General features: G+C 42.8%; 1 protein-coding gene across 3 annotated transcripts in view; it reads left to right on the forward strand.

The window, feature by feature from the left end:
- The first annotated feature begins 1026 nt into the window (after positions 1-1026).
- ESRP1 (epithelial splicing regulatory protein 1) overlaps positions 1027-14922 on the forward strand; it is a 36060-nt gene continuing 22164 nt past the window's right edge. Inside the window, exons 1-6 of one of the 3 annotated variants that reach the window (XM_020785405.3) lie at positions 1027-1602; positions 2361-2489; positions 5312-5425; positions 8260-8374; positions 13674-13772; positions 14865-14919. In XM_020785405.3, coding sequence (XP_020641064.2) covers positions 1471-1602; positions 2361-2489; positions 5312-5425; positions 8260-8374; positions 13674-13772; positions 14865-14919 — 644 coding nt within the window. In that variant the 5' untranslated portion in view covers positions 1027-1470. The remainder of the gene's footprint in view (positions 1603-2360; positions 2490-5311; positions 5426-8259; positions 8375-13673; positions 13773-14864; positions 14920-14922) is intronic. The other 2 variants (XM_020785406.3, XM_020785404.3) reach the window with 2 other exon arrangements.

Consider the following 14922-nt stretch of genomic DNA (forward strand, 5'->3'; position numbering starts at 1 on the left):
AACCCCCCGAAATTATTTCTGCGGACACCCCAGATCCTAGGCAGCATCTTACTTCAGCTGGCGAATCCTGAAGTTCTAATAAAAACTTAAAAGTCGATCCAGGAAAGCAGTTGATGATTCCAGATAGTATAAAAATCAGTGAATCAATGGGATTTATGTGAATCCGGATCCCTCATTCAGAAGTTTGTTTTAAGGGCTCTACTCTAGTAAAGATTAGTTCTTTACTTGAATTCACACCTAAATGTCCTTCCGAACCTGTCTGTGTAACAAAAAGAAATTACCTCTTCCAATCTTACCTGCGCTCCAAACTCATCACAGCCACTCCCCCTCTTCTTTCGTGCTTAATTTTCCCATCACCAGCATAAATACTATTGCAACATGGTCTATTATTATTATTATTATTATTATTATTATTATTATTATTATTATTATTATTATTATTATTATTGTAAGAGAAAGTAGGAAATAAGGGGCAAACTTATTGGTCGGTCGATCTGCCCCCAACAAACGCCAAGATCTACAGGCGAGTGCCATCATCAGAGAAGAACGTGCAGGTGACGCTACCTTTGTAAGACAAGAAAACTTAAACGCACCGCCGTGGACTTGTCTTGGATCTCAGTGGAGAGGGTGCTCCACCTGTGGATTGCGTTTCCCGGCATCAGAGAGTTGTTGTTAACCGCCGGATCCGGCGCGCCGACGAGGTGCTTTGAAAGCCTTTGTTAAACCAATGCATTTTTAAAATCGTTATCCGTGTGATTCACAAAAGCAGCAGCAACAGCAACGTTTTGCAAAGTCTAGGCGAGCCCTAAAGCAGCGCGTTTGCTCCGGAAAGGAGAAGCAGGGGGTGGCCAGGGGACATTCCAGAGAGATTGAGTCCTCCGGCCGGTCGGCTCCCTCCCTTCCCCCCAGCGGGGTCTCCACTGGGTGGCTACGGCCCCCTCGCCTGTCCTTCCGCCCCCCACAGCCTCGTGCGCAGCCTCCTCCTCCCCTTCCCCCTCCCTTCTTGTTGCCACGTCCCTGCGGGAAGGAGCCAATGGGCGGGCTCCCCCAGGTGTGTCTCTTACCTGCACCACGTGGTGGAGGGAGGAGTGGGCAGGTAGAACCACATCCCCAAACAGCCCAGCGCGCAGCCATTGCGTGCTTCCTAGGGGTGGAACCCGACGTAAGCTTCGGAATTGGCTCCCGTGTAATTAACCGTCCTCCCCAGGGGAGGGAAAAAAGGGGGGCCATTGCGGGGCCTGCGTCTCTTCCCCCTGAAACGAGGGCCAGGGCGAGTTGGGGTGGCTGTCGGTGTGGGGCTTGGGAAGAGGGGTCTGGGTTTTGTGGGGACTTCTCCTCCTCGCGCCCTCCACCTGAAGAGGGCTTAGGTGTGGCTGGCGGGGTGGCGCTCGGCTCTCCCTCTCGGCCCAGGGTGGTGAAGGTGGTGTCTCGCCCAGCCCGGTTCCCTCCGCGGGCTTCGGTCGCGTCAGCATGACGACGTCTCCCGACTACCTGGTCGTCCTCTTCGGGACCACCGCCGGGGCGAACGGGGCTCGGCTGGGCTCCGACGAGCGAGAGCTGATCCAGCTCCTGTGGACGGTGGTGGATCTGACCAATAAGAAGGTACCTCGCTTTCCTTTTTCTTAAGCTTTGGGGGAGGGGGGTTATTGTGAGAACCCGTGGGGTTGAACTTCCCCGTCCTCCCTAGCAGCTCCCTAAACGGGTTAGAGTCGGAGGCTGCGATCCACAGGGCAAGCTCACTCCCAGGTCTTGACTTCACTTCAAAGGGACTGACTTTTGGGGGGGGGGGAGCAGAGCCTGTCTGGAATGGGATGGTGTCGAAAAGTTACCATTACCGCGGGTAGGGTGAGGAAGTGTGGTGAAACTAGGATAAGTATCTAGAGTGAAACTCTTTCAAGGTAATATTGCGAGTGTTCAAGGCAAACAGCCAGGAGTGACATAACTGGAGTCACCAACGAGTCTTGAAAGCATGGAGTCCCGACTCCGAATTCTGGCTGGGCCGTGTAAACGCTTCGTGCCGCTCCAGTTACTGTTTCTGCAAGTTTCTTTGTGGGGGGGGGGAATGTTTTGACGGGTGGAACTCGCCCGAAGTCCTGAGGATGGGTGGGGCAGGCTCATCAAACCAGTTCTAGACGTCTACTCCGAAGTGAGCCCCTCCGTGCTGAACGGGGCGGGGGGGGCTCTTTACTCCTGCCTAAGCGCTCAGAGGGTCGCAGCCTGAAGCGACCCCTGGCTATTGGAGGCCCGTCGCGCCCCCCTACCCCCCAACACACGCACACCTGCCTTCAGCCGAGAGCCGGCGGAAGGACTCACTTCACTTCTCGCTCTTCTTACTCGCTTCCCCTTTAATTCCCCCGGAGGTGGGAAGTCTTCACGAAGTCCTCATCGGGCCCGAGCACTTAGAGCTGACCAAGGAATGTAAGGAAGAAACCTTTCTCTCGGAGGAGAGCTTGAGGCTCGCCCCGCCGCTGGAGCAAGCTCTGAGACAGGTAAACCACCAGCAGCGGGGAGTGGGGGTGGGTGGGGGTGTCCGGCTCCGCCTTTGGGAAGTGGATCCAATCTGGGGGGGGGGAAGGGGGCGGGGAGTTGGAGCAAGAGGGAACCCAGTCCCTGAGAAAGCTGCTGGCTAAATGATCTCTTCCAGAACCCACCTCCAGCCAACACAGCCAGTAGCTTCAGCTCTTGTGGGAATCCGACCTGTGGAAGGAGTCCTTGGGTTGGGTTTGTTGTGGGAGGGTGACAGGGAGAGCTGACTCACACCGAAGAAGAAGCAGCCGCCAATGGAGCCGAATTACTTTTCCTGGCGTCACCATCCTTGTGGGCTTGAGGAAGAAAGAGCATGTGAGCATTTTCATGTGTGTCTCTTTTTCTAGCCTCCTCCCAGCGCCGGGAGGGTTAACTGAGTTACGATCTAGTCATGGAAGACAGCAGGATAGTTCTTACTATGTAGTGCTATAAGTGCTACAGCACAATATCTATCTGTCTGTCTATCTGTCTATCCTGTGTCTGAGACTAGTGTAGTGCAGTGGCTGACGTGTTAGCCTAGATCTCAAGAGAGCTGAGTCTGACTCTCTATTGGGACTTGAAACTCACTGGGTGAACTTGGGCTAGTAGCACACTGTCAGCCAGACCTACCTCCTAGGGTGGTTTTGAGAATAAAATGAAGACCAGGAGTCTGTCTTGATCCTGTCTTAGGAAAGGTGCTACATAAATGTAGCCAATATATATAAACAAATAAACTTGCTAATAAAGAGAATAATTCTGTTGGAGCTTAAAGATTATTTTGATTCCAGCAAGAGGTGCTGTGGTTTACAGCCCACTTCTTCAAAGATGTACAGATTCAGACATGCATACACACTGGATATGGGAGGGGTGTTTCTCTGAGCAAATAAATTATAATAGCCCATGAAAGGTCAAGATGCAATACCTCTGTTACCCCTAAAGATGCCTCATGAGCCTACTGCTTTGTTGCAATAGACTGATGCAGCTGGGAATGCCAAATAAAGACGCATTCTGTGAACTGTTCCACTGAAATTGGAGGTGCTTCCTCTCTGGGGGACAAACAGCCTGCAGAGGTTGTTGGACTATGATGTTCCTCATCATTGATTTTGTGGGTAGGGGCTAATAATAGCAGGCTTGGTCCAAAGACATCAGGATCACAGGTTGCCTTCCTTAGAAAAGAAAGCCCTGGTAGTGAGGTGGATAAAGCTTTATCTGCTATTTTTCCCCCAAACTTCCAGATTCTCCTTTTTATCTTCTGTCTTGTTTCTCCTATTCCCCCCCCCCATTTCTTCCCATTTTAAAAAAGCTGGCTACTGAAAAGGCTTGCAAAGTAGTATAATTAGGCTTCTATAAAGAGTTCAGGTTTTCTCTTGAAAACTGCTGGTCCTTTCTACCCTGGGAACCATCAAGGAGCAAGAAAACGGGACACACTGTTAACACACGAAGGGCTGTTTTCTTCAGCTGCTTGTGTAAGGAACTGATGGTTGACTTGGTTGTAAATTTATGTAATGGGGAGAATGTGTTGGGCGTGACTCTCCCTATCACGATGTCTGAAATTTAGCAAAAATGACAATAACAAACGTGAATTGCTGGGTGGTGGGTTCATGATAACCCAACAGGCTTTTCCATATAAGTGTTTTTAGAAGGAATTTGGTTCAATAAACAATCATGGAGATCTAGTTGGCTGGGGTAGACTTTTGCAATGTTAGCAAATAAGTGTCTGTGGATCTTTTTGTAGTAAAATATTATAGCAAAAATAAAACTGCTCAGCTTGAATATTCTGAAAACTATGAAGGCCCATTGGGCCTTCACTTATTTATTTAAAATATTTGTATCCCGCCTTTCTCCTTAAAAAGGACCCATGGTGGCTTACATATTTAAAAGGACAATATTTAAAAAGTTAAAACAGTAACTATGCAAGTATTAAAACAGAATTAAATAAGCATTATATTAAAAACAATAAATAAAGTCAATACTAAAACACATTTAAAATACCATATACACCACATTTAAAATACCATTTACACACCTTGAAATGATTCCTGCTGCTCTTCTGAAAATGGGCTTTACATTTTAATGGAGCCTTCGGTAGTCACAGAGCACATGACACACAATTAAACTAACTGCAACAACCCTGTAAGGTGATCTACTGTGATATTGTTCCCCATGGATTCCTAGTTCATTGCTAGAGTGAGAAGAGGAAGAATAGTTAAGAGTCTCAGAATGTAAGTGGGGAGACCTGAGTTCAAATCCCCAAACAGCCATGTGTAACTAGTAGCCAGTCAGTCTTTCTCAGCCCATCACAGGTTTGTTCTAAGGATAATATGGGGAGAAAATTTTGAAGTTTTTTGGGGGCTGTGAAAACCTTTGAGAATACATGGGGAGAAACTGTTTGCCAGCCTGAGCTTCTTGGAAGAGAGGAAAGACAGCAATGCCATAAGTGCCTACAAGTAAAAAACAGTATCTAACTAAAGCAAGTACCCTTGCAACAGGCCAGGAGCTGGCTGAAGTACAACTAGTCAAAATGGGATATTGTTGCACCAAAATTCCTAGAAAAATCAGGACAAGGCTGTATGGTCCTCAAAACAATGCAAAAGCAGGAACAAGAATGATAATTTGTGAGGTACTGATTTATAAGCAACCTTTGCAACGTTATACATTTTATTTTTTTAAATCTTGCCTTCCAGTTACAGACAGTATTTCCAATTTAGACAGTTTATACATCCCATTGAAATTGTACTGAAATGACCGAATATTGCAAAATATACTGTCATATTATAAAAAGACCTTTTGTGTGTGTACCTTTTAGTTCAACCAGTCTGTCAGCAATGAGTTAAATATTGGCGTGGGTACCTCGTTCTGTCTCTGCACTGATGGGCAGCTTCATCTCCGGCAAGTTCTGCATCCGGAAGCTTCCAAAAAGGTAAGAGAACTACAATTCCTTTTGTTCTGCCCTTACCTCCAGCTGAATGTGCTATTCAAAATAGTAATGAGCTGAACCGTTGATGTTTCTTTTTGCCTACAACTCCCACAGTTCCTCCAGCCCACTGGCTTGGCTGACCAGAGAATTCTGGGAATTGTAGGCCATGCTGACTTGAGACTGTTGTAGAACATGTCTACTCCATGGCACTATGTCTTTTTCCGCTTAAAATCTCAGATGTTTGTGGTCACAATTCCTCTTGTCAGTTGTCACTAGCAGCAAACCAATGCTAATTAAAGCCTTCCTTTTATGATTTTCGGGGTGCATATGGCATCGTGGCATTGTGTACAAGTTGTACGCATCCTGGAGTATCTTTTAGTCAGTGGCTGTTTGCTGTTGTTGATGACATCATACCTATTGAGCATGTGCAACAAGGTTTCAGCCAGGGTGTTGTGCATATAAATGTTATAAGTAAATGGTAATTAAGACTGCTTCCTAAGTGTTGCTTGTGATACTACCATTTCTGTATCGGGAATGCTCACAACAATCTGTCCAAGGAATATGTAATGCTGTACATACCTTGCATTGTCACATGAGAAACAGATTTTTCTTTAGCTATAGCTGATGCTTGTCATTGGTATTTTATCATTCATCTTTTTGGAGAGATTACATCTGCACTCCCCACCTTCTAATTGTGATGTTGTAGGTCTTGAAATTCTGGTAGTGAACTGTGTTTGTTCTCCACTTGTGCTTAGCACAGCAAACATGGTATTTAATGTCGCAGTTGACATGAAAGTAATAGAAATATAGGTGCACTTTGGATCTGATTGGTACAGGAGTACTGCTTGTTTTACAAAACAGCCTGAAAACAGCGTGTTTGCAAATTCAGTCTTCCTCAACTTCATTACAAAGAGAATATTTCTTTCTTAGTGCACTGGTCCTCAACAGATATTGCTGGACTTCTGCTTCCTGAAGCCCCAGCCAACATGGTTAGTGGTCTGGGGTTTTGGCAGCTGAAGTCAAACAATATCTGGACCTCCTTCCCAAGTGAGAGCTGCTGCTCTGTTGGCTGCATGTGCCATTTCTTTACTAAGAATTAAAATGTGATTTGATTGTCCTAATTCTTTTAAAAGGTTCCCAATGTGGTGTACTAGTGATAGACTAGGAGCTTGGGTTCAAATGCCCACTTGGCTATGGAAACTCATGGGGAGTGGGGGCGGGAAATCATAAAAACTCTCCTTAAATATCCCACTTAGCTTGAAAGAGTTGCTAATAACTTGCTATTGATTGTTTCTTACTTGACAATACATAATATAATGAATTATTTTAAAAGACACACAGTGGTGCCTTGCTTAGCAATTGCCTTGTTTAACGATGTATTTGCTTAGCGATGAGGTTTTTGGAGCGATCTTGCGTTCCGTTTAGCGATGTTTCCAATGGGGAAATTTCGCATAGCGATGTTCGGGACCTTGCCTCGCTTAGCAATGACAGTTTAGGTCCCCCTGTTTCGCTTAGCGATGTCCGTTTTCACTATTTTAAGTTCAATGCATTCCAATGGAGGGGAAAATTCACCAAAAATTAACGAAGAGTCAGAACAAAGCCAAATTAAGTTTGCAAAGTTTTTACAGGGTGCACTAATGATTCCAAGCATTTAAAACAGTTTTTGAATATTTTAAGACACTTTAAAAATAGCGAAAACGGACCTGTCAAAATCATTGAAATGCATTGAAACCTATTCAGTGCATTCCAATGGGGGAACCGCGTTTCGCTTAGCGATGTTTCCTATGGCGATTTTCGCTTAAGGATGGTAATCCGTTCCCATTGGAACGGATTATCCGGTTTTTAATGCGTTCCTATGGGAAATGGTGTTTCGCTTAGCGATGTTTTCCCATAGTGATGTTTTTTTGGGAACCAATTAACATTGTTAAGCGAGGCACCACTGTATTTCCATGTGTGTCACTGAAAAAAAGAACTCATGCAACAGAGGAGTCTGCTCTCCAACGATAAAGTACTACTATGCGGTTTTCTTATTCTTCCAAAAGCCTAAATTGATATTCATTAGGAACATGGCTTTCTAAACTAAAATACAGCAAACCATGAGGCACTCCTGGATTTAAAACAACATGAAACGAAAGGGCAGAAAGGATTTTAATGGCATTCAGTTGCAGTGAGTTGTATTTAATTTGCTCGTTGTTCCTTTTTCTCATGAGTAATTCAGGCTGTTCCAATGTTGCATAATCTCACAATGTTTATATGCAGTGCATCTACCTCTCTGTTCAGTGTATATTGCAAACTGTCCACTTTATTGCCATGAGGAGAATTGGCACAGTTTACCTGGTGCTGACTAAACCTTTATTTAAATGAGATAAGTGGTTCAGGTGGGACAATTGCATCTAAATTCTATATCGAAACTCTTTTTATAATGGTGCATATTTGAAAAGGAGTATATTTTGCATGTTGGCCTTTTTGCTGAGAGTAATCTATGCTGTTGTCTGGGAAGAGAGTGCTGTATGAATCGCCCAGATCCTGTGTTATTCCTTTTTAAATGGGTTTTTTTTTTTTTTTTTTTTTTGGTAAAATCCGCTTTGGTTCTTTTAGTCTGAATGCCTGAAAAGTAGATTGTTCATGAAAACAGATCCCAGAAGGGTATGGGTTGCTGCTGTAACTCAGCTGTCATTTGTGGTTTTGTAGGCTAAAACACTGTTCTTGTACCTTGTTTGTAAAACTATTTGAATGATTGGCAAATCACTTATAAACGAGCTCACTGAGCATACTTTTATTATGAAATGAAGACCGCTGTTACCTCAGCTTACTAGAATTAACCTGTTGCCTTGCAGAATATCTTGTTGCCAGAATGTTTCTACTCGTTTTTTGATCTGAGGAAGGAATTTAAGAAGTGTTGTCCCGATTCACCTGAAATAGACAAATTGGATGCTGAAGCCATGGCAGAGTGTATCCTTTAAAAAATTGTATAAACATATAGTTTTCAGAATAGTATGATGATTCTTGCTATTCATTATTTATTATATTTTTTGCACTGTTTCTGTTATTGATTATGTCATAAGGCTTTTGTGTTATTTTAATGAATATATGTTTGTTGGAAGCCGCCCAGAGTGGTAGAATATACCAGATGAGTGGGACATAAATAAGTAAGTAAGTAAGTAAGTAAGTAAGTAAGTAAGTAAGTAAGTAAGTAAGTAAGTAAGTAAGTAAGTAAATAAGTAAGTAAATAAGTAAATAAATAAATAAATAAATAAATAAATAAATAAATATCTTTAGAAATTAGAACTATATAGATATAGGATCATTCCATTTTAAAGATTCAGTATCTGTTTCCTGCTTTTTTACATGGACTATAAAATCCAAAGTAGATGGGTAAAATCATGTTTTTATCATCCTTCAGTGAATTCCAAGGCAGCCCACATGGCTTTTCCCCACCCAATTTTTATTCTCACAGTTACCCTGTGTATGATTTCACTATATAGCTATATTATAGAAAGGATTTGGGGGTGGAGGTTCATATTTTCCAAGTTCTGAATAAGCTGGTCAAATAGATACAAAACTTTCATAGGCTCTCCTACTGACACCGTCTTTCCTGGTCAGTTGAAAGGGTGGCATCAGATCACATAGCCTTGTTCTTGCTGATCTGCGCATTCTTTAGACTTGAGACCTTGTGCTTTCTTTCCCAACAGTATATAATACCAAGTAGTTTTTGTTAACCTTGGGAGGATAACTCTGAAACCCTGGCAGAGCAAGCTTGTCCTGTATGTAGCTCTACTCTGCTGATAGGCACTAATACCAAAGAAATACAACGGCAGCTTAATCACTTTCTAAAGCAGCTCGGAGATAATAATAGTTGCTATTATTAATATTAACCTTAAAATTAGAAAGATTGCCCCCAATTCGCCCACACAACTCCATTTTTCCCCAAATGACAATCATTAGACCAAAAATGTAAGTGGGCAAGTCTTCACAACCACGAAAAGTGGTGTCTTCCTTCCGAAGCTCTATTGTCTCAGTTTGGTACCCTCCCCTCCAGATGTGTCAGCCTTCAGCTTTCATTTTTTACCTCATCAGCATGGCTGTTACCGGGGGGGGGGCAATGACTGTCATAGTCTCGTAACTCTAGAGGACATTGGGTTGACAAAAGTCAATCAACAGCAGTGTTGAAAGTAAAAGAATATCTGCAGAAATCAATACTAACAGCACGACTGGATAACCATAATATACTGCATTGGTGGTGTCACCATGAAGTCCAGAACTGGAAGGCAGGACTGTCCCTGACCCAGCTGCCACCCTGTTGGGTGTGTGCATGACACTCCCTTCCTTTGGCTTCTGTATATTTTGTCACAATTTCAGCACACAGTTTGGGGGCATGATATGCCCGTCGTGTTTAAAATCATAAAGCTGCAAATGTGTGCCTGGTCACCTTTACTTGAGTGTCTACACCATTTGTTGAAACGACAAGGATGATAGAAATTTTCCTGTGGATTAAAAAAACAAAAACAAATCTGTAAACAAAATACTAAGACCAGTATTTCCATCATTTTCAGTGAAACTAATTCGCCCCCCCCCCCCAATATTTGTTGCAGTTGTTGAGTGGACAGCCTGAGTACACACACACTCACAGTTGCCTGCCATTGAATCCAAGTGTGATAGTAAACAGCACCAAGAAAAGAGGTTCAGTGGCTGAAATTTTACAGTGAGAACAACATCCTCTGTGCTCAGTTCATAACCATGGTCTCAGGGAAAGGCTACGGAGATTCCCTTGGCAAAGTCTCATCAACAGGAATCCCCATTTCATTCTCTGGATGTGGGTGGCACTGTGGGCTAAACCGCAGAAGCCTGTGCTGCAGGGTCAGAAGACCAAGCAGTCATAAGATCAAATCCACGTGACGGAGTGAGCTCCTGTCGCTTGTCCCAGCTCCCGCCAACCTAGCAGTTCGAAAGCATGCAAATGCGAGTAGATTAATAGGGACCACCTCGGTGGGAAGGTAACAGCGTTCCGTGTCTAAGTCGCACTGGCCTTGTGACCACAGAAGATTGTCTTCGGACAAAACGCTGGCTCTATGGCTTGGAAACGGGGATGAGCACCACCCCCTAGAGTCGAACACGACTGGATAAAAATTGTCAAGGGGAACCTTTACCTTTACCTTACATATCCTCCCAACGATAATGACTGATAACTTAGACTGCTGCTTCCTGTCCCAGGGAATCTCATAAACAGCCTCCCTCTTCTGACTCTATAGGATTATTACCACACCTATGGTAATAGAAATGCACGGGGTGCATACAGGAACAGGTTTGATGTCATGGGAGCTCCTCTATGTCTGTCTGTTTGATTAGTAGCCTCTTTTCCAATAAAGAGAACCAAGGTGGCCTGCAAAATGGTTAAAAAAAGATACAGCTAAAAACCATGATAAAATTACACTACAAACATCCAGCAGAGCAACTATTGGTATTAGAACAATGTAAGGATACATCAGAAGAAAGCAAAAAGTACAACATTCACACTGTTAAAAGCTCCTTCCTTAGTAGCTCTTCTTTGTGCAAAAGCCATGGGCAATTTGCATCCTTTCTGCACTGGGATGATACGGCGTCCAGAGATTTTGATAACTGTAATTTAAAAATGAGTTTTCCAAGTTCTGTTGCTTTTCATCTTTCCGTTCAGCATGTCTCAGGATGCAAAGACACCTGAAATGAGAATGAAGGAGAGTGAGAAGGTTCTTGCCTGTTCACAGATTCTAATAACAGATGCAGCCAAAGTGTTGCAACTTCTGTTGAATAGCATAAAGTCCTAGAAGAAGGTAGAGAAGTGTGCTGCTAACCAATTGCTTTAGCAATGGAAGCATACTAGTATGCAATGAACTGTATTTTTTACAACCCCAGAACCTGTGGCCATGCAGCCAGCATGCATTTCATGCTGCAAAATTCTGATTGATGAGAGACAAATTTAAGATGCTCGCAAGGCTACTGAGTTGAGAGTGCTTGCTCCGAGGGTAGGCTGCAGTTTTATGTTTATTTGGAAGTAAAGTCTGATTGACCAAACATCTTGTACGGATGATCTGGGGACATGCAAAGTAAACTAGATCTTGTGTCATAAATGCTGGGGGAAAGTGGTAGCATTCCATATTTTCAGATAATTGTCATTTCACATGGATAAAATTTGGGCTAAAAGCTACAGTTACTACATCCTGTTACATCCTAACTATATGATTCCATGATAGACCTAAATAATGTTGAATGATGTGTCATTAATTTCAAGTCTTGAAAGAAATGCTTCTATTATAACATAACATGATATTAGACTTCTGTGCTGCAGCATCACAACGCTGGCTCATATTCACTTGATCTATTGTAACATATTTGGGAATATTGCTACCTAGTCTGCAATTCAACCCATCATATTAAAAGTGCACCTGTTAAAGCACTTTATAGTTATCAATATTATGTCAAACTATTCCTTATCTTCAGTTTGAGATTATTCTGACTTTAGCATAGTATTTGTTACCAAAAATACCCTGGGATGCTGGGGTTTGTATGTTTCCACTTATCTGTAAACACAGTTCTACTTCAAGATCTCTCTGTACTCCCTGTCTTGCCTGCTTCATTGCAGCTCTTCACTTGTAAAGCTTGTTCAGCCAGTTCATGGTAACAAATGCCTCATGGGTGGAGGATTGACTCAAGCTTGCATGGCTGTTCATAAATCATGCACCTTTGAAAGATACATTCTCCTGTCTTTGAACCATCAGGCATGCAAAAACGTTTATATAGTCAATAGTGAACACATCTGAAGCTGCAATAACTGTGTGAGTCATTTGGGTCAATATATGGATTCTGGTATATAGGTAGACATGTTTTAAGACCCTATTCACACTTTTAGCAAGACTCCATGATGCAGGACTTTGGAACAAATAGGATGCTGGCCAAGGCAGAAGGTTTTTTACATGTTTGGTGCCAATGTAAAATTATGCAGATTTATTGGAAGGTTGTTCTAAAAGTGAATGATTGAAGGGAATGCAGAGTTAAGCAATGCTCTTTCACAATGTAGACTTTTTGTTCATCAGGCAAAGACTAGCTGAAGGTTCTCTTGAAGATGCTGCTTTTCAGTATACAGAGAGTTTGTGTACTAGAAGGGCTCAAATTTTCACTTATATTCTCAAGTGGAGGACTATCATAAAACTTTCTCTCCCATATTAGCTATGAGACAGTTAAATATATTGTAAAGAAGCAAGTATGTTTTGTCTGATCTGTTAATAGTACTTAAAGGAATTGACATGTTATTCATATATTTGTCAAAAGTCTCCACTGGGCTGGCCTAGGTCATTTTGTTGACTGAGGTAGAGCAGCAGATGGCACCTCCACTCACCCAAGTCAGGGCACATGGTGCCCAAAACTAGCCAAGCTATTTTGGCACATGAGACAGTCAATCCCAGTAAAAATTACTAATTATTTTCTTCTTTTGTGATATCCCAAACTTGCTTCCTCTGAGGCAGTTGATTAATCTATCTAATGATAGAGCCAGCACTGCTCTTATAAGGCATGTCTGGTTTTAGTATCCCTTTCACCAACAGGGTTGAGAGGTAAACTTTCACCACTTCCCATTGTGTCCTTCTTTATTCCTGACTCTGGAGTTTTGGGTGATCCTCTGTGATAGTGCATGGCAGGTGTTGCAGAATCCAGCAAAAATTACTTTTCCCTCATTACTCATGAAGACTCAGTCCAGTCCATGAATAAAAATAACTCTGATGTTCACAGAAGCCAGGATAGTGGGATGAAAAATCTCTCCAGATCTTACTGGACTGCAATACCCTTCAGCCATAGCCAGCCTGACTAATAATAAGCTGTGATGGTGAGCTGAAGTCCAGAAGTATATGGAAAGCCATATGTGCCCTACCACTGCTAGAGAGGACGCAATAGAGTGACTAAGTAAAGGAAAGTGGTGGTCATCTAGAACAGCCATTCTCAAGCTCTTTTTTTGGCCACGGCCATAAACATAAAATGAAAGAACTACAGGCTGAATCTGGATTGTTTACATTGCATAACAAACCTTGTAAGATGGTTTCCAATCCGTGGCCCCCTTCAAATGTGCTGGGGGAGCCCCAGGAGGCCATATGGCTCCCATGGAGAATGGCTGTTCTAGAATGCCAGCACTGAGTCTGTGAATCAGTATAGGTTGAATCCCTGTGGATGTTTTTGTAAATCTACTTAAATGTTGCTCCAACATTCTTGACTTAACACCAATGCTCAGATCTCAGTCTTGACAAGAACAACTCAACACAGCATTTTGGAGTGTCTCAGGTGGAAAACATGGGAAACATCATTTTAAAACTAATTTCGGAACCATACAGTAAGCAAATACTATACAGTACATTTGTAAGCGTGAGTTTTTCCACACGTGGTTCAATTCTTCCTGTTTTCTCTTGCTTCTTAATCTTTATCTGTTTTGTGTTTTAGAATGAAGTGGTTTTGGGGGGGTTGGGGAACTTATTTTTTTCTTTGTCAAATCATAGGGTAGACCCTGATGCACCCTAATCTTATCCCCTTCATGGCCTGTTAAAGGTTACGAAACCAAGTCTGTAGGAGCATTAATATTTTTAGCTCAACAGCCCCAAATTGGAACAAACATTTTGAAAGTACATGGATTAAAAGCTAAGGCGGGCAGGTGACTGAAGATATTTTGCTGCCTAAAAATTCCATGTCTGACCATATCTTGCTTCAGAACTGGTGGAATCAGAGACTCCTCCATCACTACTGAATAGACTTGCCAGTCCACATCAGCAACATCCCATTCTCTAAGATTCTGAGGCTAAAACCTGAGATCAAGGGTGGTTCCTTGTGATATGGAAGAGTAGGGAAGATGTTACACATGTGACACCTTGGTGCTAAGCAAGTGAGCCCTGGCACCAGCTGTAATTGGTGGAGAGAGATGTCCAAACTGTAAAGCCACCTTCAAGCATACAAATCAAACTTTCTCCTGTTCTGACATGATCTACCCTGAGATTTCTCTTCATGCCTGAAGACGTGGAGAAGTATAGCAAGTCCTTGATTTGTCATCCTGCACCCTGATACTTAACAACCTCACTCTAAAAAGGCAGCATAGTCAGGGGACTGCCATTGCTGCCTGAGGCTATCCCTCAACTGTGTGAGATGTAAGTCTATGTTGCCAGAGGACTGGTCTGCCTCGACCAGTTTTACCTACACTGACTGGCAGGGATTCTGCTGAGATACAGACAGGCATATTTCTCATGCCATAAAGTGTGTCGCTTATATACCACCCATAGTGCTTAAAGCACTCTCTTGGCAATTAACAGTATAATTATGCAGGGTACAAATTGCTCCCATTTTTAATGTGTAGGGTGGAAAGAGAAGAGAGATAGTTCTCCTTGCTTCCTAGACATGTTGTTAAAAGGAAAATTAAAACTGATGCTCTGTTTTGTAGATCACCGGTTTTCAGATCCAGAAAGGGTAAACTACAAATTTGAAAGTGGAACTTGGTA

The sequence above is a fragment of the Pogona vitticeps genome, chromosome 4 (assembly GCF_051106095.1).
Source record: "Pogona vitticeps strain Pit_001003342236 chromosome 4, PviZW2.1, whole genome shotgun sequence".
Taxonomy (NCBI): domain Eukaryota; kingdom Metazoa; phylum Chordata; class Lepidosauria; order Squamata; family Agamidae; genus Pogona; species Pogona vitticeps.